The following is a 26,397-nucleotide window of genomic DNA, read 5'->3' as shown; positions in this document are numbered from 1 at the left end:
AGGCTCTTCAACGAGTTACTGCTACCCTCTTGTTGGCTACTGTCACTGCTTCCTCCTCCTCTTCCTCTTCCTCTTCTTCGTCAGTCACTGCCACCAACAGGCCATGCCTGCCCCTTGCAGAAATAAATATGAGAAGAGCTGGACCAGCTGTCCATCCACCAGTATTCCCCCCCCCCACTGGCACGTGGGTAGGGGGACATACCAGCCCTATGCTGAGGGTCCCCTCAAACCTGGAGTCAGCCCCTGTCTATTAGCCTGATAGAGGGCCCACACAAAAACTAAGTCCCTTGGACATAAGAACTTTAGGGACTGGATACTTGAATGCAGTGGGCAAGACCTGGTCTTGCAGGCCTCTGGCTATGCACAAAGACTTTCCAATTCTAAGAACAGGGTGCCTTGTCGCTGGTATTATGCAGTGAGGATTATTGGGGCCCAAGATATACAACCATTTGAACATGACGAGGTGTTTGTTTTAATCAACACCTTTGTATTTGCATGTAGGGACCAATTACCTGGGTGGCTCTCCGTCTGTCTAGAACACCGCCCAGACTGTAATGAGATGTCCTAGTTTCTTCCTCACAATTTGCACACTGGGTGAACTACTTCTCCCTAGTATGCCATGCTCAGAAGCAACTGGGGCTGACCTCAGCCCAGATGCCACCACACCAAAGGTGCCATCATACATATAGAAGGGTGCTAAGAAAGATTACCTGTTCCTGTGAAAGAAAGGAATACGTGCCCAGATACAGGTAGTGAACTGCCCGGGTGTTCCAGAATTACCTGGAGGCAAGCAGTGGAAGGCACATTTTCTCCCTGCCCCAGACTCTGCCCCTTCCCCAAGACTTGCTGAGCTCCCAACCTGAACATGTGTCACGTTGCCCCGAACAGCACACTAGAAACAAGAGTGCAAAACAAGGCCAAATTCTTTTAAAATGCAGTTAACTTTGATAGTACACCCCCCCCAAAAAAGGTCCATTCTCAGGTCAACAAAGAAATAAATATGATAGGGATGAACAAAGGGGTCACACCCCAAATTGCAGCTGGCCAGGCATGTCCGGGCACCTTGAAAATGCTAGGCCACAATCCTATCCAACCTTAGCAAGGTTGTGTTGTCGCAAAGATGCTGCATTCACAGTTGAACGTACACCAGGGAGACCCATTGGCCGCTCTTCAAAAGGGCCTCCTCTTTTTTCCTTATTTGGTAAGCTGACCCTGCCCTTCTACCAGGCTGAGTTTCGTTCAGCTTGGTGTTTTGCAAAGGGACACGCCCAAGAACACACCCTTGTCAGTGAGTGGCCATCATCTGGAAATTGCAACTCAGTCCTCTGAACCGAAGTGGCTCATTTCTGATCACACGGTGCCTAGGCGTATGACGTGGTCAACTCTGGCTCTGCAGGAAGATTGGAAAAGGAAAACTGAACCCTAATTGCCCATCAGGAGTTGACCCATCGGTCCACAGGATGCTCCGGAAAGCCCGGTCTAGCCAGTACCAGCCCTGTTTATAAGTTATAGCACCATACAATTAAGGCCTATCTCATCAAGGGTAAATGGGTGCTGAGGTCCATACTGCCCCCGTCAGCGGCTTAACTTATGATGTGTTTGGTTCTATCCCATCAGACTATGCTATGCCTCACGCCAGGTTCCCAGGGGGGCTCCAGCTGCAAAGTTTTGGCTTCCCCTGCCTGCTGGCAGCAAACGCACTGCAAGAAGTCGGAGATGTTGTGCGTGAAGAGGCTGCGGCACGGGTGAAGGTACTGCATGAAGAAGAGCATGAAAGCGATGCCCATGCAGTAGGCCACGATCAGCTGCAGGACCAGCATGGGGCTGCAGAAGTACTCGTAGACATCCGTCTTGAAGAAGTACCAGGCAAGGACCAGCACGCTGTTCTCCATCCCTCGGAACACATAGAAGAAAGCTAAGGACCCCCAGTTGTGGGACTTGCTGATCAAATCCCGGTCAGCCAATCGGAGCTGCACAGCTGACCAGCAGAAGATGTTGATGCCGGCGTAGAGCAAAGTGATGGAGCACAGGACGCAAACCGTGCCCACCCGGCTGAAGTTCTTCTCCACGTGGTCCGGCAGCTGGATGCCCGTCCTCCAGAACTGTATCCACGGAAAGAAGAAGAACGCCAGGAGGTTGGCCGCGCCGACGGCCATGGCGTAGTGCTTGAAGACACTCCCGAAAAGGACCAGGATGGTGATACGGGTGGAGATCTCCAAGCTGCGCCACAGGATGATGCAGAGGAAGGCCAGCGGGTGCAGGCGGATCTTGTAGTCGTCGTACTTGATCTGGATGGCCAGGACGTTGCAGACCAAGGCTCCGTAGGTGATGGACAGCAAGCAGATACACATCAAGACGGCTAAAAGGGGAGAAGCAGAGGGTGAGCGTGGACTGCACAGGGCACAAGATGGGGGGATTCGTGTGATGTGGAATCAACATGGTGCCAGGGACACCGCTGTGGCTTAGCAGCACATGCCATGATTAGGCATTATTAGAAAAGGAATTGAGAATAGAACTGCCAGCATCATGCCACCTTTACTCAAATATTTGGTGCGACCACACTTAGAATACCGCGTACAGTTCTGGTCATCGCACCTAAAGAAAGACATTGTAGAGCTGGAAAAAGGGCAGAAAGGGGACACTAAAATGATCCAGGGGCATCTCCCCTAGGAGGGAAGATTACAACAGCAGGGAATGTCTCACTTGGAAAAAAGAAGGGGAAGGGGAAGTTTGGAAAGAGACTCCTTCTCTTCCCAAACTAAATAATCCCAGCTGTTGTAACCTGGATCATTTTAGTTGCCCTTTTCTACACTTTTTCCAGCTCTAGAACACCACATTTGGATTCTGCAGTCCTGTACTAGGCGCCCCTTATGTCCTATTCAGAAGTATAGGAGAAGAGAAGATTGAGGGGAGACATGAGAGCACTCTTCAAATACTTAAAAGGTTGTCACACAGAGGAGGGCCAGGTTCTCTTCTCGATCCTCCAGGAGTGCAGGACACGGAATAACGGGCTCAAGTTACAGGAAGCCAGGTTCCGGCTAGACATCAGGAAAATCTCCCTGACTGTTAGAACAGTACGACAATGGAACCCATGACCTAGGGAGGTTGTGGGCTCTCCCACACTAGAGGCCTTCAAGAGGCAGCTGGACAACCATCTGTCACGGATGCTTTAAGGTGGATTCCTGCATTGAGCAGGGGGTTGGACTCGATGGCCTTGTAGGCCCTTCCAACTCTGCTATTCTATGATTCTATAATTCTAAGTACATCCTATTAGGTTTAATGAGACTTCCTATAAAGGTAAATGTGTATAGCAAGGATGAAGAACGTTGGACTTCAAGTCCCATAATCTCTGACCACTGCTGGCTAGGGCTGATGGGACTTGTACTCCAACAACACTCCAAGACGTGTTTCCGCCCCCTGGTGTCTAGGGGGCATTCCTAAGATATTGTTGAACATCCCATTTCAAATGACATCAAGGCTACAACCACGGGGGGCTGAGAAAGTAGTGGCCCCGCATGTCACAGCAACAACAATAACACGGGTCTAATTCACAGTCATATGAACAATAACGGGGGGCTAACTGGTTTCTCAGCCTTCCAGAACATTTGCGAACTACAAGTTCAATCGCAGTTTTTAAAACTCAGCTAAAAACTTTTCTTTTTTCTAAAGCTTTTAAAACTTGATTTTGATCTGACTTGTATACTGTTAGTTTTACTCTACCCCTGTGCCTGTTTGATGCATTCTCTTCCCCTTCTTATTGTTTTATTATTTATTTGTTTATTATTTATTATTTATTTGTTTTATTATTTATTAATGTACATTGATGGTGCTATATAAATAATAATAATAATAAATAATAATAATTATGATTTTATTAGAATGTAAGCCTATGCGGCAGGGTCTTGCTATTTATTGTTTTACTCTGTACAGCACCATGTACACTGATGGTGCTATATAAATAAATAAATAATAATAATAATTTCTCTGCCCTCTGCTGAAATGGATGCCGCTCAACAAAGAGTTCACGGTGCTGACGGGGGCAAAAAGCATGCGATGATGGATGGTGCAGAAGAGATGCTAGCCAGAGATCGCTCAGGGCAGGTGTCACCATCGCTACTGCCAAAGAACGCTTGATAGTCAGGCCTGAAATAGCCTAGGTAGGAGCAGTGTTCCAACGGGAAAAGAATGTCCTGATGCAGAGGTTTCAGCTTGTCCTACGACAGCAGTCATGTCTCTCCTGTCATCTGATTCCTACACCTGCTGAATACAGCTGGAAAATGCATATTCAGCCTCTTGCCAGATGACACACGTAGCTGTGGTTGGCCAGTGGCCACCCCCCCCAAGGCCAAAGCAGGCCTGCATCTAGACATTCACTAGCTGGCCCAGGAAACTGTACTGTTCTAATGAGTAAGAACGTAAGAAGTACCCTGATGCTGGATCAGACCAAGGGTCCATCTAGTCCAGCACTCTGTTCTCACAGTGGCCAACCAGCCATCGGCCAGGGATGAACAAGCAGGACAAGGTGCAACAGCACCCTCCCACCCATGTTCCCCAGCAGCTGGTGCACACAGGCTTACTGCCTCAAATACTGGAAGTAGCACACAACCATCAGGGCTAGTAGCCACTGATAGCCTTCACCTCCAGGAATTTATCTAACCCCCTTTTAAAGCCATCCAAATTGGTGCCCATCACTATATCTTGTGGTAGTGAGTTCCACAATGTAACTATGTGCTGTGTGAATAATAATAATAATAATAATAATAATAATAATAATAATAAATTATTTGTTACCTGCCTCTCCCTCTGGATCGAGGCGGGGTACAACACAAATGCTAACATCATATAACTAATTAAAACATTTACAACTAATACACTATTAAAAGCAGCACATTATTAAAAGGCAAATTTAAAATTCAAGTGGGTAGGCCTGCCGGAAGAGATCAGTCTTTATGGCTTTCTTAAATTCCAGAAGACTATTAAGTTGATGAATCTCTCCCAGCAAGCCATTCCACAAACTGGAAGCGGCAGAAGAAAAGGTCTTCTGGGTAATAGTTGTCAGCCTTGTTTTTGTTGGCTGGAATAAATTCTTCCCAGAGGACCTGAGTGTGCGGGGCGGATTGTACGGGAAGAAGTTCTTCCTTTTATCTGTCCTGAATCTCCCACCATTCAGCTTCATGGGATGATCCCCTTGGGTTCTAGTCTTTTGAGAGAGGGAGTAAAATGTCTCCCTATCCACATTCTCCATATATGCATCATTTTGTATACCTCTATCATGTCTCCCCTTAGCCTCCTTTTTTCCAAGCTAAACAATCCCAGCTGTTGTAACCTTCCCTCATAGGGGAGATACTCCAGCCCCTTAATCATTTTAGCTGCCCTTTTCCAAGCTCTATAATATCTCTTTTTTTTTAGGTTTGGTGACCAGAACTGTACACAGTAGTCTAGGTGTGGTCGCACCGTAGATTTGTATAAAGGCAGTACGATACTGGCAGTTTTATTCTCAATTTCTTTTCTGATCATGCCTAACCTGGAGTTTGCCTTCTTTACAGCGGCCACACACTGGGTGGACATTTTCATCAGGTGTCATAGCTGGGGCTAAAGAACTACTTTTCATCACCAGTTCACTCCAACGTCTCTGATGGGTGTAGCTGCGCTGAGTATTTATTGGGGATGTATGAGAAATTCATTTCAATTTGTTTGGGGCTAGCATTGACCCAATTCGTGGATCCAAACGCAAACTGCCGTCTAAACGCAATCTGCAGTCACCTTCTGTGCACACTTGCGGCACGATTCACACTGCCAAAAACAACCGTTCTGGCCACAAACAAATTGAAATGACTTTCCCATACAGCCCCGATAAATAGCGTTGAAAGAACGCGTCCATTTGGGAAACGCCCACGAAAAAAATCCACCCGTTTCCAAAACTGCGCACAAACCCGTTTTCATCAACAGGAGGAAAAGGGGGTCATTTTAAAGACGTGAGGAACCAGTGCACGCGTTTGGGGTTGAAACGCGCGCGCAAAAAAAAGCAAAGCCAGCAATCTGGTATAAAGGACACGAGTCGAAAGGAACTTCAAGTGGAAATCAGAGAACCTGGACGGGCTCACATTTTGCTGATTCGCACATCCCTAGTTATGCCACAATAGGGTGACCATATTTGGGAAACCAAAAAAGAGGACACCTAGTGTGTGTGGGGGGGGAAGCAGCTTTCTGAGTCCTGCATTATTATTATTATTATTATTATTATTATTATTATTATTATTTATTTATTTATTTATTTATTTATATAGCACCATCAATGTACATGGTGCTGTACAGAGTAAAACAGTAAATAGCAAGACTCTGCCGCATAGGCTTACAATCTAATAAAATCCTAGTAAAACAATAAGGAGGGGAAGAGAATGCAAACAGGCACAGGGTAGGGTAAGCATGCACAGGGTAGGGTAAAACTAACAGTATAAAGTCTGCGCAACATCAAGTTTTAAAAGCTTTAGGAAAAAGAAAAGTTTTTAGTTGAGCTTTAAAAGCTGCGATTGAACTTGTACTTCTCAAATGTTCTGGAAGAGCGTTCCAGGCGTAAGGGGCAGCAGAAGAAAATGGACGGAGCCGAGCAAGGGAAGTAGAGGCCCTTGGGCAGGCGAGAAACATGGCATCAGAGGAGCGAAGAGCACGAGCGGGGCAATAGTGTGAGATGAGAGAGGAGAGATAGGAAGGAGAAAGTACGTTATTCCCCCGCCACCTTAAAGAACCCGATTGGAGTGGAGGAGGGGAAAGGATTTCATTCTGCACCACCACCATCCCCTCCAATTGGGGCCTTTTCTATAATGTCCACGAATGACCCACTTTCCCCTTTAAGACCTCAATTGGAGCTCGGGGTGGGGGAATGATGTGCCTCAAGAAAGCATGTCATTCCCTCCTGCCATGCTAATGGCAGCCTTAAAGGGGAAGGTGTGTCATTCCAGGACGTTATTGAAAATTATAGAAAATCCCCCCTGACACCATGGAAAGAACAAAAACCAGGACAAATCCGGGGAAATCCTGAGAGTTGGTCACCCTATGCCACAACCACTGAGACAAAGCCAGAGGTTGCTCTACAGGTGTGCCCAAAGTGATCTTTGTTCTTCACACACAGCCGGCCTTTGTTTAAAAGGTGGTCAAGCTGTTTCCTGATGGAGAAGCAGGAGGCTTTCCTGCACACGTAGATGAAAACATGCAGGCAAAGAATTAAACTTGTCAAGCATTAACAACGAACTGGGTCTTTTTAAAGGTAGATCTGGACAGTAACAAAAGGGGGGAAGGTCTGAATCAGGAGTAGACAATGTGGCACCCACAGGAGCTGGCACACCCCTGGACACCTTGTGAAGGGATCTGTCTCTACTTTTATTTATTTTTAATTAGCACATTTTCTTACCGGCAGGTGGGATTGTTTCAAAACAAAGTGAGGGGTTCTAGCTCAGTTGTAGGCAACATTTTGGGCCCATGGACACACCTGAAAATTTGAGACTACCCTGGGTGCAACCACAAAATGGCTGCCATGGGTACGTACGGCTAATCACAATGGGCAAGTAACCTGCCCAGAGTCATTCATGTGAAATTAAGATGGCAGCAGTTAGAGGCTCCCATTTTGCTTTGAAGCCATCCCAGCTGCCAAGAAGGAATTTATAAGGTTTGTTGTTTTGTTTTTAAACACAATTAGGAGCAGGGCATCTCAGTGGGTGTCAAGAAAGGCATCTGGGAACACACTGGTACCTGCTCATACTTTAGCTGCTCCCATCTTCCTTCCCCATAAACCCCTCCGGGCCACACATTGGGCCGATGCTTTCACCACCATTTTGTGAGGGTGCTCAGGACAGTCTCTCAAACTGACAAACATACCCATGGGCCCCAAAAGATTGCCTACCCTGGCATAAATCAATCACCCAAACCTAGCCAGTCAGCAAAATTAAGAACATAAGAACAGCCATGTTGGATCAGACTGAGGATCCATCTTGTCTGGCATTCTGTTCACACAGCGGCCAACCGGCTGCCCACAGAAAACCCACAAGCAGGACAGGAGTGCAACAGGAGTCCCGCCCATGGAGGACACAAGCATACTAACTTTGACACGGGAGGAAGCTTACATCTGGACTAGTGGCCATTGATAGCCTTCTCCTCCAGGAATTTGTGCAACCCCCTTTTAAAGCCATCCAAATCGGTAGCCCTCATGACGTCATGGGTTCCATCATTTAACTATGTGCTGTGCAAAGAAACGTTTCCTTTTAAGTGTCCTGGAATCTCTTCAAACGTCAAAGGCAGAGACTTTGCATAGGGATGTAGCCAACCAGCCGCTGCCTCCCAGCTATAAACAACGCCCGAAGGGAATATCACTCCCTTCTCAAAATAGATCACGCAAATCCAGAGCATGCAAATATCCGAGCCTCAAAAGATGTGGTGGAAACCCCAGGTGCAGGCGTGACCACAAGCGTTGGAACTTTGGTGGTTGATCTACAGGAAGATCAGCAGCAGAGAGACGGAGGTGGATGGGAGCCAGTCAGACCTCCTTTCAGGCAAGGAAGGAGGAAATACACCGGTTAAACCATTACCGTATTTCTTTGATTCTAAAACGCCATCGACTGTAAGACGCACACTAATTTCAGTACCACAAACAGAAACAAAGCTTTGATTCTAAGAAATAATAAACAACCCACGATTCTAAGATGCACTCTGTTTTTAGAGATGTTTATAAGGGGAAAAAAGTGTGTCTTAGAATCGAAGAAATACGCTAACATCCATTAGGGAGAAATCCTTTGCCTCATAGACATTGTCTGGGGGGGCATAGGAATGTGGGGATTCCCCCTCTGATATTGGAGACAGTGCTCCAACCTCAGAAGGGGGAGTCAAAGACCCGCCCCCTCGCCCCCTCCCCTACCTCCTCCCAGAAAGAACTTCACCACGGGTGTCCCCCCACCGGGGGCCGGGAAAACTCAGAGGATGGCAACAAGGGAGAGGTCCTTTTCGGTGGTGGCCCCCCAACTGTGGAACGATCTCCCCGACGAAGCTCGCCTGGCACCAACGTTGTTATCCTTTTGGCACCAGGTCAAGACTTTTCTTTTCTCCCAGGCATTTAACAGCATATGTTGAGTTTTTTAACTGACCCCTGGATAGTTGGTAGGTAGTCTGCTTTTGTGCTTTTTAATTTTGTATATTAGTTTTTAAGCGTCCAATGTTTTTAACCTTTTTAAACTGCCCAGAGACCTTCAGCTATGGGGTGGTATATAAATTATTATTATTATTATTATTATTATTATTATTATTATTATTATTATTATTTCAGAGAGGGGGGAAGAGGTGCGTGTAAAGCCAGGTCTTAGAGGTGTAAAGCGAGGTGATGAGATAATGATTGACCCAAGGTCCCCCAGTGAGCTTTGTAGCAGAGTGGGGGCTGATTCTCTAACCATTACGCCACACTGCCTCAGTGTTGTGGGTGTGTTCATGTTTGCCTGTTCCGAGAACCTGACTTCCAGCGTGGAAAGAGTGCCTCAAACTTCGCAATTAGCAAACTTACCTCCTGCTGCTTTATAGGTATTCATTGCTGCACCCACGCCTCTCTGGGAGTTGGGCAGAAGCCCATATTTCACAGGTGCCCAAACTGAGTCGCACCCAGAGAGCTTGTTCTGGGTTACGAGGCAGCAGAAGCTGCTGACTCACAATCCAGAGACTCACCACCCACGCCACCGGCACGCTCTGGTTCACTCCCACTAATCCAAACCTCTAATTGAGATGTTCCTTTGGTGTCAACTAGAACTCCATGATCGCCTTTACCACAGGGGCGAATTCAATCTTGGAGGAGCTCTTGGGGGGGGGGCGTCTTCCAGTGGTGGGTGGAACCAAGAACAGAAGGGGAGGGCCCAAAAATACTTGCATGTTTTAGCGTAACACTCTTCCTGCCAGTCTCTAAACCTTGGGGGAGGCACCTTTTCAAATGGGAGGAGGGAATGTACAAAAAACCCAAGAAACCACAAAGCATTTGGTGGTCAGGGGGAAAGGGTCGCACCACTAGAAGACAGTGTGGCCATCTGGGAGTCCGGGTGGATTTGGCTCGCAGGGCTGGGTTCCACACTCTTGCTTTAAAATAGGGTAACCACATGAAAAGGAGGACAGGGCTCCTGTACCTTTAACAGTTGTATTGAAAAGGGAATTTCAGCAGGTGTCATTTGTATATATGGGGAACCTGGTGAAATTCCCTCTTCCTCACAACAGTTAAAGCTGCAGGAGCCCTGCCCTCTTTTAAATCTGGTCACTCTAGTATCGCTCCTGCAGCTTTAACTGTTGTGATGAAGAGGGAATTTCACCAGGTGCTGCATGCATACAAATGACACCTGCTGAAATTTCCTTTTCTATGCAACTGTTAAAGATACAGGAGCCCTGTCCTCCTTTTCATATGGTCACCCTATTTAAAAGCTCGCATGGTACTTTTCAATTGGAATTGAAATACACGTGTTGGTCGGAGAAACGATACGGAGCATGGGTACAATTCAATACATAAAGCACACTTCCCCAACCTGGTGCTGTCCGGGTGTTTTGGACTTCCTCTCCCATCTTCCCCAGCCACATGTTGGGAGTTGTAGTCCAAGCTGATGTAAATAACTGATGTAAAGCATCACGCATCAGGGGAAAAGGTTGGATTAGATCAGAAATGGGAAAACTGTGGCCTTGCACATATTGGACTACAACTCCCATTATCCCTTTCTATCAGCCATGCTGACTGGGGATGATGGGAATGCAACAATCTAGCAGTAAGACTCTTTGCATGAGCATTTCACATCCACCACAACATAGTTCGCACAAAGAGCAGTTGTGGAAATAAATGGTTGTGGATTGTTCCACTGAAGGTCAGATGACTGAATTTTCCTCCATATCTATTTTTGACTCTGCACATTAAAAGTAATAATCAAAAAACAAAACTAGATATCCAGGGGAAGAGTTTTAATCTAGTCCTCCCTGATACGCCAGCTTTCTAGATGCAGGGAACATCTTTCACGGTGGTGCAACTCAGAAACAGCGTCACTATTTCACCTGCTCTTTGGGGGAAGAGAGAACAAACACGTAGGTCTGCCCTTATTTCCAACGACAGGTAATTTAACACCTCGGCCCAGGAAAGGCAGTGATTATTTTTATTTTATGATTTAGAGGCTTCCGTGACAGAAAACCTACTGAAAGTGCTTATGGAGGAATAACGTCAAGCCACAAGCATTCTGGTCCATCAGCTGTAACAACCTTGGGACTGCATAAATTGCTACGAAACCAAGGGGAAAGCTAAACAGCCATTTGCACTTGGGGACAGCATCTGACACCAAACAACCAGCGTTGCATCTCTGCTGAGCATTTGTTGCTAACCCAACTTCCTTGCACTTTTAAGTGCCCAAAGGCCAATGGGCATGCTGGTTGGGGATGATGGGTGTGAGGACACCAGTTTGGAGAAGGCTGTGCTAGACCCAGGGTGGCAGGGCAGAGAGCGATTTGGACTCAGAAAGACCAAAGCAACAATTCCGTCTCAGCCACGATGGTCGTGTCGTCAAATTGTGAGGGAAAATAATAGGAGTTAACGGTTTGTTTTCAATTTTTTTTTCCCCCTCTAGTTTTGGGACTCTGTGATCTTAGGTTGCCAGGACAGGTTTTTCTGGAATTACAAAAGACGGTTAGATTCCTGCATAGCTACCTAATTCCACAAGCCACAATCAGAAGATAAGCCCTGGATTTCACTGGGTTTCTGATGCAACTGCAAGCCGCCGTAATGCTGCAGTTGCTACAGCAGCCTCTCTGCGAGGACATGCCTTCAACTCTTGTTTTGAAAAAGAAAGAAAGAAAGAAAGTTGGCAGTCAAAGACCCATTTTCGTTTTACCTCCAAGATAAACTGACATCATCAGGGTTATATCGTGATTTGGCAAAATAAGGCAACCAAAGAAGGCGTCTGGGAAAGGCCTATAGGAATGCTGGATAATAATAATAATAATAATAATAATAATAATAATAATAATAACAACAACAACAACAACAACAACAACAACAACAACAGCAATTGCACATCATTGTTACTGTTATTGTTATTATTACCAGCATGCAATTATTATTATTATTGATTATTGGTGTTATTATTATATTAATCAGTTAGATGGACAAATGGCTTTAATTTACACACGATATATCAATGGCCCAAATTGGTCTCTGTGGATGAAAGTCAATGGGGGTGGGGGTTTCTCCTCTACGGATCCCTAAAAATGTGTATAATCATATTTGTTACTCAGATTTCTGCATAACTTCAAGCTGGGCTGCAAACAGAAAGAAGAGCCTGGCTGTCCTGTTTCCCAAAACATCCCGCCTTATTGGGAGACAATAAAGAGGTCTACCACATAATCCACAAAGCATTATTCCGGCAATAAACATCTCTTCCCACCTGAAGGATGTCTGACCTCTAGGAACTTTCCTCTAGGCGAAACTAGGCGAACTAAGCAAGACAATTGTCTTTTCAAGAAAAATGGGCCACCTTTTCCCAGAACGCTTTAACTTCAAAGAGGCTGTTTCTGAAGAAGCCTTTGGCGAGAAGCTAGCCGGCCTGACCTTCTCTCACCTTCCTTTAGTTCTGCCTGTTTGAGTCTGCGACAGACTCTAGGATCAGCCAGCACTGAAGTGCCCCCCACCCCCTGAAGAATACTGATTTCCCACAGACTGTGTGTTGTTAATGTTTTCAGTGATAAGGTCTGGCGAAGGTTCATCCCTAGCTGGTGGACAGCCTGAGAGTCACCTCAGCTACAGTAGTCCAAGGTGCTGAGCTGTATCTCCAAAATAGATTGAGCACCTTGGACGGATGGTTCTGAATGAGACCCAGAATAGATTCACAGCTCCACCGAAATCGGAGCCACCGGCCTCCACTGAGTAATATAACTGGTGATGCCAGAACAATGATCTAATGGACCGTGCTGCTTGCAGGCTGCAACAGGGAGATCGCATTGAACTGGGAATGCCCAGATGCGTACCAGTGACCACATTGCAAAAATGGCCCATGACCTCACAACAAACAGAAAAACCAACCAGGCAGGCAAAGAGCTGAACTAGTACCTTGATACCTTATTACAGGAGTCCAGAACCCCCAACCATAAACCTAATCTGGCTTGCCAGGTCCCTAAATTTGTCCATGGAGCTTAGAATCATATAATCATACAATAATAGAGTAGGGCCTATAAGGCCATCGAGTCCAACCCCCTGCTCAATGCAGGAATCCACCTTAAAGCATACCTGACACATAGTTGTCCAGCTGCCTCTTGAAGGCCTCTAGTGTGGGAGAGCCCACAACCTCCCGAGGTAACTAGTTCCATTGTCATACTGATCTAATAGTCAGGTCGTTTTTCCTGATGTCCAGCTGGAATCTGGCTTCCTGAAACTTGAGCCCGTTATTCCGTGTCCTGCACTCTGGTAGGATCGAGAAGAGATCCTGGCCCCTCCTCTGTGTGACAACCTTTTAAGTATTTGAAGAGTGCCATCATGTCTCCCCTCAATCTTCTCTTGTCCAGGCTGAACATGCCCAGTTCTTTCAGTCTCTCCTCATAGGGCTTTGTTTCCAGGCCCCTGACCATCCTCGTTGCCCTCCTCTGAACACGCTCCAGCTTGTCTGCATCCTTCTGGAAATGTGGTGCCCAGAACTGGACGCAATACACAAGATGAGGCCTAACCAGGGCCTCCTAGGCTTCCTCCAGGGGATTCGCCCAAAGGGATCCCCTGAAGGAATCCCCACTGTATTTTCCAATGTCAGTTTGAAGATAACTGCAGGGATCCTCTACATGCTGCTCTCCCTCCCGTGTCATCAGAAACAACATAGAACAGATGCAAACCGCAGGGGACTCTGCCAGTGCTGGGAAGACCCACCTCTCTTCCTGGCACTGTCCACACAGCTGCGCCCACATGGGGACCCCAGGCCATGAGACTCCCTTGGCAGTGCAAAGAGCAGCTGCTTTTACTGAATTTTATCCAGAATCAACTTTAAAAAAAATGCTGTAATAATTGGAGCTGAGACTTTAAAGGCATGTATGTATACTTTAGATTTTTCTTTCTTTCTTTTTTCGATTGGAGGGTTGTGGTTGTTCTTATTTATTTATTTTGTAGTTGCTTTTAGTTTCGTTTTTGTAGAAAGTTACAAAAAGAGAGGGGGGGCACCCATTCTTCCTGCACCCACCAAGCTGCAGCGTTTCGAGGGACTGCAGGTGTTGTGCAAAGCCAGGGACTCAGCCGGCGTGGAGAAAGGCAGTGATCTCAATGGCTGTGGCCATGCTCACTGCATTCTCAATCTGAACTCCTAACTTATTATGCCCCAATTTACTATTAGCAGGATGGAGGGGGAGGGAGGTTTATCTTCAAGGAAATATTCAAAGCAGCGTCTCCACCCCATGTTCTGAAATGCTGCTGACGACCACGCAGCCGATTCATTCTGCCGCATGTCTAGACTCTGCCTGAGCCTAGGGGGATGACAGAGAAGGATTGCGAAAGAGGGAATTGCTCCGTCGGACTAGCACCCCAGCCTGTGACGGTTTGCCCCAGGCAAACAAACTGGTTTTCTGTTTGAGAAATCATAGAATAGCAGAGTTGGAAGGGACCTATAAGGCCATCGAGTCTTATAAATAGCACTATATAAATAAATATTAATAATAATAATAACCCCCTGCTCAATGCAGGAATCCACCCTAAAGCATCCCTGACAGATGGTTGTCCAGCTGCCTCTGGAATGCCTCTAGTGTAGGAGAGCCCACAACCTCCCTAGGTAACTGGTTCCATTGTCGTACTGCTCTAACAGTCAGGAAGTTTTTCCTGATGTCTATCCAGAACCTGGCTCCCTGTAACTTGAGCCCATTATTCCACGTCCTGCATTCTGGGAGGATGGAGAAGAGATCCTGGCCCTCCTCTGTGTGACAACCTTTCAAGTATTTGAAGAGTGCTATCATGTCTCCCCTCCACCACCTCTCGTCCAGGCTAAACATGCCCAGTTTTTTGAGTCTCCCCTCCTAGGGCTTTGTTTCCAGACCCCTGATCATCCTCGTTGCCCTCCTCTGAACCCCCTCCAGCATGAGCTCACCCAGCTCCTTCTGATTCGGACTCGCTCTGCTCGGCCTTTACCTCTGCTGGTGGGGATGTACTGCTCCACGATGCTGACATAGAGCTGCAGAGTGAGCTGCGGAGTGGAGCCCAGGAAGGCCTGGATGACAGCCATGCGCTTGAAGGCGTTGCGGTGGGTGGCCAGCCTGCGTACCGAATGCCCCACTTCCTGCTCCAGCTCAACCTCAGAGTGTTTGTGGATGTGCTTCTTGCGAGTAATGGTGACGTAGGGCTCTTCCTCGTGCCCTATCCTGTAGAATATCACGATGGCCTCTAAACATCTGTATGTGAGAGAGAGAGAGAGAGAACTCTGAATCAGCACAGAAACCTCTAACCTTTCTCGTATGACTCTTGCAAATGGGAGGAAAAAAACCAGACGGACACGTGAATGTTCATGAAGCATAAAGAAAAATTAAATGACTGCCTCATTCATGGAATTTTACAGGGGTCCAGACCACAGAGAAAGCACTGTGTTCAGGCAACACGATAACCCACCCTGCAGAAAACACACTGCACAGAGAATAGACAATAACCCACAGTTCAAGAACAACCCACACTGGGTAGGTTAGAGTGTTGTGTGAACACTGGGTTCACACAACACACTAAACCATGATGATTTATTTTCTGGAACAACCCGTGATGAGTTACTGTGTTGTCTGGGGATGTTTCCCTCCCTGCTCACGGTGGGTTATTTCCCCCAAATAAGCCACCCTGAGAACCCACAGAATGCAGTAAGGGCAGGGCTGGTGCTAGACTATTTTGCGCCCTAGGCAGGTGAGCTGCTTTCCCCCACCCACCCTAACCCCACCCCAGCGTACCTGGGTGCCATCGCGCTCGCCCAGCTGAAGCAAAGCCAGGATGCTGGGGTGGGGGGTGGCGGCTTTTGAACGGCGCGCCTGGCCAGAAGCCGCTCTGGGAGAGTGACTTCCGGGCGCGCCATTCTGAAGCCACCCGCCCCAGCGTCCTGGCTTCGCTTTGGCTGGGCGCCCAGCCGAAGCGAAGCCAGGACGCTGGGGTGGGGTGGGGGGGGCGTGGCTTCGCTTCGGCTGAGTGGGCGCCCAGCCGAAACGAAGCCAGGACGCTGGGGGGGCGTGGCTTCGCTTCGGCTGAGCGGGCGCCCAGCCGAAGCAAAGCCAGGATGCTGGGGTGGGGGTGGCAGCTTTTGAACGGCGCGCCTGGCCAGAAGCCGCTCTGGGAGAGTGACTTCCGGGCGCGCCATTCCGAAGCCACCCATCCCAGCGTCCTGGCTTCGCTTTGGCTGGGCGCCCAGCCGAAGCGAAGCCAGGACACTGGGGTGGGGGGGGCGTGGCTTCGCTTCGGCTGAGTGGGCGCCCAGCCGAAACGAAGCCAGGACGCTGGGGGGGGCGTGGCTTCGCTTCGGCTGAGTGGGCGCCCAGCCGAAGCAAAGCCAGGATGCTGGGCGGGGTGGGGGGGGCGTGGCTTCGCTTCGGCTGAGTGGGTGCCCAGCCGAAGCAAAGCCAGGACGCTGGGGCGGGCGGGCAGCTTCGGAACGGCGCGCCCAGAAGCTGCCCTCTCAGAGCCACTGTGGGAGAGTGGCTTCCAGGTGCGGTGTGCGGCGCCCCCCTTACCTTGGCGCTCTAGGCGGCCGCCTGAGTGGCCTCTATGGTAGCACCGGCCCTGAGTAAGGGTTATTTTCCCTATGGTGGGTTAGCATTTTGTCTGTTGCGCAGTGTTGGGTTACAGAGATTGCTAGCAGACCTGCTCAGCGAGAGTGTCCAGAAACACTGCTGCCACTGTGCTCCTCTCCCGCAATCTCTATTCCCACCACAAAGGAAGCTCAGATACCGGCCCGGCTGAGCAGAAGAACTACAGGAAGAGAGGGGCGAGTGAAATAAAAACTACTTTGTGTAGCTTGTTTGCTTGATCGTCTGATAAGAGCAGAGTAGGTTGTTTGCATATCCACCTACCCAGCATAGCTTGCAACCCACCATGGGTTAGCATGACATGTGAACCCAGACCCAGAAATGGGAGCCCCTCCAGAACATGGTCATGACTAATTAGGGCACTGGAAGGCCACTTTCTTTGAGCTGTCTAGTGCAGGCGTGTGCAACTGAGGGACCCACAGGGCCCTCCTCCGTAGGCCATGGGGCACCACAGAGTCCTGGGCCAACCTGAAAATAAATTCAATTGAAAAATGCATCCAAAGCATTGCAGAGCACTAAAACAGTCAAACATCACTGGCAAACCAGCTAAATTTGACCCTTTGGGCACTCCGTAGTACTAAAGGTGCCTTTTTGTGTTCATTTTAAAAACCCTCTCTTTTTTCTTTTTTTATTGCAGCAGAATTTGGGGGAGTGGTACGGGCTTTGTGGTTTTCTCTAGACTTCCTTCCTATCTATTATCTCTTGCTGCAGGAGTGGTAACCATAACAGACCTTTCGCTGCAAGCAGGCTACTTGTTACAAACATCCAGCTTCCTAATGCAGCCTCTGCCCAAGATTTTCCCACAGTCGTAAACAAGGAGACACACCCACAACCCTCTCCCAAGGCAAAACAGGAGCGAGCAGAGCACACGCCCTCTCCCCACCCACCCACCCCCCAAACCCCCCTGAGACACAATTGGGCTTCTCCCCTGCTTGACTCAGACTGAAAGTAGGGTGAGATTGTTTTCGGTTCCTCAACCTGGCAGCGTTTTCTGATTGTCATTCTCATAGTTGTGCAACACGAGCACGTAAATTCACGTGCACTGCCGGATTGGCAGAGCCAGTTGAGATGGGAGGAGGGAGGCCAGGAGGGCTGTGCTGTCCCAAGGGACCCGTGTAGGGTGACCATATGGAAAGGAGGAGCAGGCTCCTGTATCTTTAACAGCTGCATAGAAAAGGGAATTTCAGCAGGGATCATTTGTTTGCATGCAGCAGCTGGTGATGTTGCCTTTTCATCGCACCAGTTAAAGCTGCAGGAACTCTGCCCTCTTGTATCTGGTCACTCTAGTACAGCTCCTGCATCTTTAACTGTTGTGATGACAAAGGAACTTCACCAGGTGCTACATGCCTACAAATGATACCTGCTGAAATCTATGTAACTGTTAAAGATACAGGAGCCCTGTCCTCCTTTTCATATGGACACCCTAGACCCATGATGCTATTCCCTAAGAACCAGACCACCTCTCTTAGCCATCACAGCGCCCTCCTCCTCTTCCCACCCAGACTCAAAAGTTACGGAGGCTTGGGGTGTGAGTGAGAAATTCTAGAGGGCTGCGCATGCTAGACCATGACGGAAAAACAAAGACTCTCACGGGGCCTTAAAGAAAAATGGGTTTACACCGTGACTCTAGGCACCTTTTCTCAGAAGTAAATCCCTTTGCGTTCAGTGGGGCTTATTCCCAAGTAAACATGCATAGGATTGTAGCGTCTATATGACACAAGCTTTAGGGGACGAAGGCCTGCTTCATCGGAGGTGTGAGAGATCACAACGCTTCTTTTGGACACAGTTGAGTTTTGTGCAGAGAAGTCCAAGACATGCCTTTCAGGGCCTGACCCCACTGTTTGCCATTGTTCTCCTATATGAATAAAGTCTGCACATCACGCATCTCAGGGAGTGGGCTCTAGTCCATGAAAGTTTATGCCACAAAAAATATTAGTCTTGAAGGTAAGGTGACCCTATGAAAAGGAGGACAGGGCTCCTGTCTCTTTAACAGTTGTATTGAAAAGGAAATTTCAGCAGGTGTCATTTGTATATATGGAGAACCTGGTGAAATTCCCTCTTCATCACAACAGTTAAAAGCTGCAGGAGCCCTGCCCTCTTTTAAATCTGGTCGCTCTAGTATCGCTCCTGCAGCTTTAACTGTTGTGATGAAGAGGGAACTTCACCAGGTTCTCCATATATACAAGTGACACCTGCTGAAATCCCCTTTTCTATGCAACTGTTAAAGATACAGGAGCCCTGTCCTCCTTTTCATAGGGTCACCCTATTGAAGGTGCCCCAAGACTCTTTTTAGAGATGTGTCTCTGAGCAACCATTGGGTAATCCCGATGCCGAGAAGGGAGCACAGTGCTTCCTGCAGCCTTCCAGGTACCAGAGCCACCATGCACACACCCGCCTTCTTCCTGGTGGAAGGTGACCAATTACCAGTCGCCTCCCACCAGGACCACCCCTGGATTGGCTCTGGAGCAATGTCAGACGGTGGAAGAGCCATACTGATGTTGCTCTGATTGAAAAAGTCAGGGTAAGTCCCTGACTTTTTCAATCCGCAGCTTCACGGGAAAGCCCTGTGATGGCTGCGAAGCTATGCCTATGTCGTATAACTGATGCCACACAGATGTGCAGCCACCATGGGGCTTTCCCTGCGTACAGACAGCCCCATGGTGGAAATAGTGAAACCCCACTCTAAGGCCATGACTAGACTCGGCCTATATCCCAGGATTGTCCCGGGATCATCCCTGTGCATCCAAATGACACTCAGGGGATCCCGGGAGCAGGCAGGTACAACCCCTCCATTTACTTGGGATAATCCTTAGGTCTAGCTAAGGCCTAAATCTCCCATCAAGAAGAGGCAATGGTTTTACTTTCTAAGCAGAGCAGGACGGGCCACAAGCCTGCCCAGAAACCCTAATTCTAGATGTGGAAGGAACAGTGATAGAGTGGGGGGAAACTCTGTTGATGCTCAGGAGCCTTTCCTCTGGCTTACACTTCACCTATTCCAAACCTGAGTTTTGGCACTGAAACCAGTTTCCAGGACGAGGTTTTGGCTCAAATCAAGGCCTTACAGGACTGTGATCAATGAACTGCCTTCTGTTTATATATAAAGGTTTCATGCAGCTTTGGAAGGAAAGGGAGGTGCAGTCCGCAAATGGCACACACAGAGAAGGGTCTTTGTGGAGTTCCAGATGCTGAGAATGGAACGGAAGAAACCGTCATTCCGTCCTCTCACCAATTGCAAGGAGAAAGAGAAAGGGGAAGCAGAAAAGAGCTTTAAAAAGGACAGAATGAGGGAGTGGACAAAACAGGAACACCCCTTCTTGGTCCAATCAGAAGGATGATCATGGGCTGGTCAACATGTGGACAGCTGGGGGGTGAATGAGTAGGAGGCTCTGACTTGACTTCTTTGTTCCTGCTTGCAAGCAGACCAACGTTTTCGTGTCCAAGTTGGGAAATAAAAGTACCACTCCTCAACTGACTATGTGCCGGGAAGTTAACATAAGAATTGCCTGCTGGTTCAGACCAAAGGTCCACCTAGTTTGGAACACTGTTTCCGGTAGAAACTTCTGGATAACTAGCGTGATTTGGGGGTGTTTTTCCTGTTATATTAATTACGAATTTCTGCATTGGGGGGGGGGTGTATTACTTTGAGAATGCTTTTTTGCAGTGGGAAGCAATACATACATTTAATAAATAAAATAATAGTAATTACCACCACCACAACAACCTACAAGCAGGACATGAAGGCAACGGTCCATCCCAGCAACCTGGGAGGTTCTGTTGAGTTATCGTGGCAACAAGCCAGCTGCTTAGATTGCCACGAATTTATCTGTACAAAGACATCTGAACTAGCAGCTACGACCACATCCTCTAGCGAAAAATTTCATAAATGAATAAGAACATCAGAAGAGCCGTGCTGGATCAGACCAAGGGTCCATCTAGTCCAGCACTCTGTTCACACAGTGGCCAACCAGCTGTCGGTCAGGGACCCACAAGCAGGACTCTTAAGATGCCACTAAGATCAGCGGAGTGGGACACAAATGGACACTAATGGAAACTCTCTTGCACACACGCCCTGCTGAAACCAACAGGACCTGTCCAAGAGCATGAGAAGGAAGTTCATTTAAGGAGCAGCTGCAGGTCATGACAGTGAGGCTTGCACAGGAGAACTTTAAAAAAGAACAACCCAACATAGAATCATAGAATCATAGAATAGCAGAGTTGGAAGGGGCCTACAAGGCCATCGAGTCCAACCCCCAGCTCAATGCAGGAATCCACCCTAAAGCATCCCTGACAGATGGTTGTCCAGCTGCCTCTTGAAGGCCTCTAGTGTGGGAGAGCCCACAACCTCCCTAGGTAGCTGATTCCACCGTCGCACTGCTCTAACAGTCAGGAAGTTTTTCCTGATGTCCAGCCGGAATCTGGCTTCCTGTAACTTGAGCCCGTTATTCTGTGTCCTGCACTCTGGGAGGATAGAGAAGAGATCCTGGCCCTTCTCTGTGTGACAACCTTTTAAGTATTTGAAGAGTGCTATCATGTCTCCCCTCAATCTTTTCTTCTCCAGGCTAAACATGCCCAGTTCTTTCAGTCTCTCTTCATAGGGCTTTGTTTCTAGACCCCTGATCATCCTGGTTGCCCTCCTCTGAACACGCTCCAGCTTGTCTGCGTCCTCCTTGAATTGTGGAGCCCAGAACTGGACGCAATACTCTAGATGAGGCCTAACCAGGGCCGAATAGAGAGGAACCAGTACCTCACGTGATTTGGAAGCTATCCTTCTATTAATGCCCAAAATAGCATTTGCAATTTGCAACATGATTCAGGACAGAGAAACGAAAGCGGTTCAAACATGCATGGCCATTGGTGGGAGATTCAGGACAGTTAAAAGGAAGGAGTTCTTCACACAGAGCATAGTTAAGCTATGGAATTCACTACCCCAAGATGTGGTGTTGGCCACCAATTTGGATGGCTTTAAAAGGAGGTTGGTTAAATTCCTGGAGAAGGCTATCAGTGGCTACTAGTCCTGATGGCTAAGTGCAACCTTAGCCATCAGAGACAGTGAGCCTGTATCCACTAGTTGCTGGGGAACATGGGTGGGAGGGTGCTGTTGCACTGTGTCCTGCTTGTGGGTCCCTGGCCAACGGCTGGTTGGCTACTGTGTGAACAGAGTGCTGGACTAGATGGACCCTTGGTCTGATCCAGCATGGCTGTTCTAATGTTCTTTAGATGGACTGAGGGTCTGAATCAATATGAGGTAGCTTCCTATGTTCTTAATTTGGGGACATTTTTAGATGCAAGGTTCAACCAGTCCATAATGCGAATGGAAAATCTACGCCTGCTGCAAGATTCATTCTATTGGTCTTCTGCTCCACAATGAAAACATTCACAACTTGACACCACTGGCAAGACAGAGAGGCTTCAGTATGACTTTTAGTATCAACACACACTCTTAAAGGGGCCTGAACAGCCACTTAGAGATACCTTCTGCTATAAACAAGGGTTTTCAAGAAGCCACAGAATGGATGAGAGAGGGGGAAGTGTTTGGACAGGCAGAGGCAAGGTTAGAAAATTATAGCCCCTGCTTCCTCCCTGCTGCGACCCAAGGGTTGACTCATAGTATCAATCCAATCTCCTTGGACCTTTGCAATTGCTTGGCAGCAAACAACCTTCTGCCTTGCAGGAAAGGCAAACAGGAGAAACGGTGCGTTCCCAACGTCACAGAGACTAAATGCATCCCAGAAAGCAGCTCGGATGCAGTGGAGGCTGATGACTCCGATGTCAGCAGGGCGATAGATCCATTCCAGGTTTCGGTCAGCACCAGTCACAAGTCGAAAGGAGCTCTCCAAGGTCCTCAGAGCAGATTCAACATCCCACTGATACCAGTGCCACCTACCTCTGCCGATAATACATGTACAGACATGGATCAAGACAGCTGCCTGCATTTTTGGATCCTCCTTGGGGGGCGTGGCTATGGGGACTGTCATGCTGAGTGCCTGCACTTCAAAATCTTCCACCGCACCACAGCTAGGGTCCAGACTGAAAATCCCTGGGTGAGTCCCCCAGCATGGATGAATACTGGCAAACTGTCTTACTTTACCCGTTCCGTAGTGCCACTTGATTCACCCACCTGCCCTATTCATCTCTCACTCTCTAGCCTCTCCCACACACCTGTCTCTGAAGTCCTACAGAGATGGAATGAATTGAAGGCCAAAGGACATATGAAACAGGAGATCTCTTATTAGATTTCCAGATCCCTCCCCTTGGATGCTTAAGCTCGGGGCTTTTTAAAAATGTTTTAATTGGGGGATCCATTCACAGATCTCCCGCATCACTTGTCATGCAGCAGTGAGATGTGGGACAACCAGGGCTGTGAGTGTGCATGTTTCTGAGATCACAACACAGAAGTGCAGCATCTTTTGTGACTCTCTGGGATAGGCTCCTACTACTACAGTTACTCCATCTTTTTCTCCTTAACTGATTTTCCGTAGTAAGAAAAAAGGTGGCAGAAGTGATGGGAAAACATGGGAGGGTTGCGAGTGGTGACATCTGGACCCACCCCCACCCACCCCAGAAAGGGCGTTTCTACACAAGACATTTATCGTGTGCTTGGCATTCCCTACTCATGATTGTTTATGGGTTCTTGTGACCCTCCAGTTTCAGTTCTGCGTCGAAAGAGCACTTTCAGCCAGTTTTTTAGAGCAAGGAAAATGCGGTATTGAATTGTAAAACTGGGCGGGGGGGACGACACTCATTTCATGCGTGTATTTGCGCTATTCTGCTATACCACAGTGCCACCTAGAGGTTATGTAGCCAAAAAGCAGGAAGGGAAATGCTCATCAGTGTGGCACTCAGAACTCAATTCTGCAACGGAACCAAAATTAGATGCAGCAGATGAATACTTCAATAATCCCATTTTATGAAGCATAATAAGATAATGCAAATTATTTGACTTTGTATCATCTGTAGAGGTGGGTGTGGCCCTGCTTTCGTGGTATAAAATATACGGGATACCTTGGCAAACAATTTAACTTTCCTTTTTAAGAAAAGAAAAGAAGAACATCAGAAGAGCCCTGATGCTGGATCAGACCAAGGGTCCATCTAGTCCAACACTCTGTTCACACAATGGCCAACCACCTGCCAATCAAGGACCACGCCCACCAGGAATGCTCCAAAATGCTGGGTCGATCCATATCAACAAACCAGTTCTAGCACTTTTCATCTCTATCCCGATCTGGTGGTTTGCAAAGCTAATGGAACTTAATTGCCCATTCAAAAAGAAGCCATACACACCCAAATACTTTGCATTTGAACAAAGAACAACATACAGTTGCTGGGAACGAAAGGATGAGATCAGTGTCCCTGATAATAATAATCTAAAAGTGCTGGTGCTGCATCCTTGAGAGCCAGTAGAGGCTGGTGGCTCTGATGCCAGTGGGGCGATAAATCCGCTCCGGGTTTCAGTCAGAAGTCTAAAGGAGCTCTCCAAGGTGCTGACGTCAACCCCCAATCAACAGGTGCGGGACAGGCAGGCTTTCAAAGAGGTGATTGTTTTGGGAAGGAGGGTTGTGTTGACTTAGGTTGACTTTTGCCCCCTTTCAGTCCTGCCAGTTTTTACAGCTCTTGCAAGAACAGGAAGCCTGCCTGAAAAATAAACTATGGTGTCCTTCAGTGGAGGCTGGTGGCTCCAATGTCGGTGGGGCAGCAAATCCATTTCAGGTTTCAGTCAGAACCAGTCAGTACTCCTCTAGACTTCTGGCTGGTTCTGACTGAAACCCAGAGCAGATTCAACACCCCACAGACATCGAAGCCACCAGCCTCCACTGCGGGTGGCCGATGACATCGATCCCTGCTAACAAAAAAGTGCCAGGCCCACGTCCCTGCGAGCCTCAGCTCCGCTACACCACCGCTGGGTGGGCGTCGAGGAGGTTCACACTGACCCTAAGCGCTGCTCACCTGATGATCGGCCCCATCAGCAGAAGATGCATGAAGAGGATGAACGGCTTGTCGCTGGTCAAGTCCCGGTGGACGAAGATGAGGGTGAGCTGGTCCATGACGGAGGGGATCAGCATCAGGAGAAGGGTCAGGGAGAGCCAGAAGACGTCGTTGGAGCGGCTGTAGGTGAAGCTCACGACGCAGGCGGACGCAAACTCCCCACAGTACAGGAGGGTGATGAAGACAATGCCCACGGGGGGCTTCGTCCTGGTGATGCTTTCGGAGGAGGCCACTTCGCGCACAAAGTGGCGAGGCCGGCTCCTGGTCCCCCTGGGAGGGAAGTGGCCCGGGTGCTCCTCGCATTCCCCGATGGAAGCTTCCCCCATGGCGTCCATCCTCGGCCCCGCAGTCCCAAACCGACCAGCTCCTCCTCCGGCAGCAGCCGATGATGGCAAGTCGCCTCAGCCCTCCCTTTTAGGGAGACAGGCGCCAGATCCACTTTCGCTCTCCCTGCAAAAGGACCCGGGAACATCAACGAAGCCGCCAGGGGCAGCAGTGCCTCTGGAGCCAGGAGCGCGGTGTTTTTCCAAGCGCGCCCATTTCACAGAAGCCAGGAGAGCAAAGTCGAGGCCGCAGCCTCACGTTTCGAGGGCAACTGCAGAAAACTTCCGAGGAGCCCTGTCGATCCAGCCGGAGAACACGGAGAGGGTGGGCTCAGGCCTCGGCCGGAGGGGGGGGGGTCGAGCGTGTCCAGACAGAGAAGGGCAGGAGCGACGTGGCTTGTCCGGCACCGATCCGGCTTGGAGCTCCGGGGAGAAGGGCCGGCGGCGTCGGGGCGTGACTGACGTCCGGCGGCTGGGGGCGTTTGGGAAAGCAGCGCCCCCTCGCCGGCCTCGCCTGGCGACTCCTCCCAGGTCCACGTGGGGAGTCCCAGCAGCCCGCCGGGCGGTCGGGCGGTCGCCTCTATCCGGCTACGAAGCCCGCCGGCCGCGGCGCGGTGCTGGGGGAGGCGTGTCCGCCGGCGATCGGCGCGGAGAACAGGACAGCGGGGTCCGCGGTCACTCCGCCAGAGCGAGCCCTCGGCGCCGGGAAGGCCGCCGCCCCCTCCTGGTCTCCGGGCAAGCAAGGGAGGCGCGGGGGATCGACGACGCTGAAAGAGGAGAAGGAAAGGAACGGAGCGGAGTCAGCAGCAGCAGCAGCCGCCCAGATGCCACGAAGACGGGCGGCGGGAGGGGTCCGCTTGCTCCGCCGCCGAGCGAGCCTCGTGTGCGCCGCCCCAAAAGCCGGATCGGGGCCCGGACGTGCGATCCCTTCCCTGCCCTGCCCTGCCCTGCCCTGCCCTGCCCTGCCCTGCCTCCCCGCCGGCTCGCTCGCCTGCCTGCCTCGTCTCTTCGCGGTTGAGCTGGGAAAACAGGTGTGTCTGCCCTGGCTCTCGGCGGCGGCGGTGGCGGCGGCCCTGGGTCCTAGAGCACGGCTTTTCCACGAGCGGTGCAAGCCGACGGCTCCGAGATCAGCGGGGCTCTGGTTTCAGTCAGGACTCTGAGGGAGCAGCTTGGGGGATTCGGTTCGACACCTTGGAGAGCTTCCTTGAGAGTTGTGACTGACATCCAGAGCGGGTTCAAAGCCCCACTGACGTTGGAGCCACCAGCCTCCACTGTGCAAGACTGATGGACACACACACACACGGCTTGA

The 26,397-nt window shown here is 49.3% G+C and overlaps 1 protein-coding gene across 1 annotated transcript; it reads right to left on the bottom strand.

Annotated features, from left to right (window-relative positions):
* Nucleotides 1-975: 975 nt before the first annotated feature.
* XKRX (XK related X-linked) lies at nt 976-25,592 on the bottom strand. The gene is made up of 3 exons (XM_063141722.1): nt 24,727-25,592; nt 15,140-15,399; nt 976-2,359 (listed from the first exon to the last, which is right to left on the bottom strand). The coding sequence occupies exons 1-3, from the start codon at nt 25,098-25,100 to the stop codon at nt 1,614-1,616; spliced, it is 1,380 nt and encodes a 459-aa protein (XP_062997792.1). The 5' UTR covers nt 25,101-25,592; the 3' UTR covers nt 976-1,613.
* Between the last annotated feature and the right edge of the window lie 805 nt (nt 25,593-26,397).

Source organism: Elgaria multicarinata, chromosome 15 (assembly GCF_023053635.1).
Source record: "Elgaria multicarinata webbii isolate HBS135686 ecotype San Diego chromosome 15, rElgMul1.1.pri, whole genome shotgun sequence".
Taxonomy (NCBI): Eukaryota; Metazoa; Chordata; class Lepidosauria; order Squamata; family Anguidae; genus Elgaria; species Elgaria multicarinata.
Note: the sequence above shows the minus strand (reverse complement) of the source record. Positions and strands in the feature narration are given on the sequence as shown.

Excerpts from the sequence above, each read along its gene's own strand:
- XKRX (XM_063141722.1), bottom strand. The coding sequence starts at position 25,100 with ATGGACGCCATGGGGGAAGCTTCCATCGGGGAATGCGAGGAGCACCCG. Across the intron at positions 15,400-24,726 it reads CTGATGGGGCCGATCATCAG|ATGTTTAGAGGCCATCGTGA; the intron begins GTGAGCAGCGCT and ends TCTCACATACAG. Across the intron at positions 2,360-15,139 it reads GTACATCCCCACCAGCAGAG|CCGTCTTGATGTGTATCTGC; the intron begins GTAAAGGCCGAG and ends CTCCCCTTTTAG.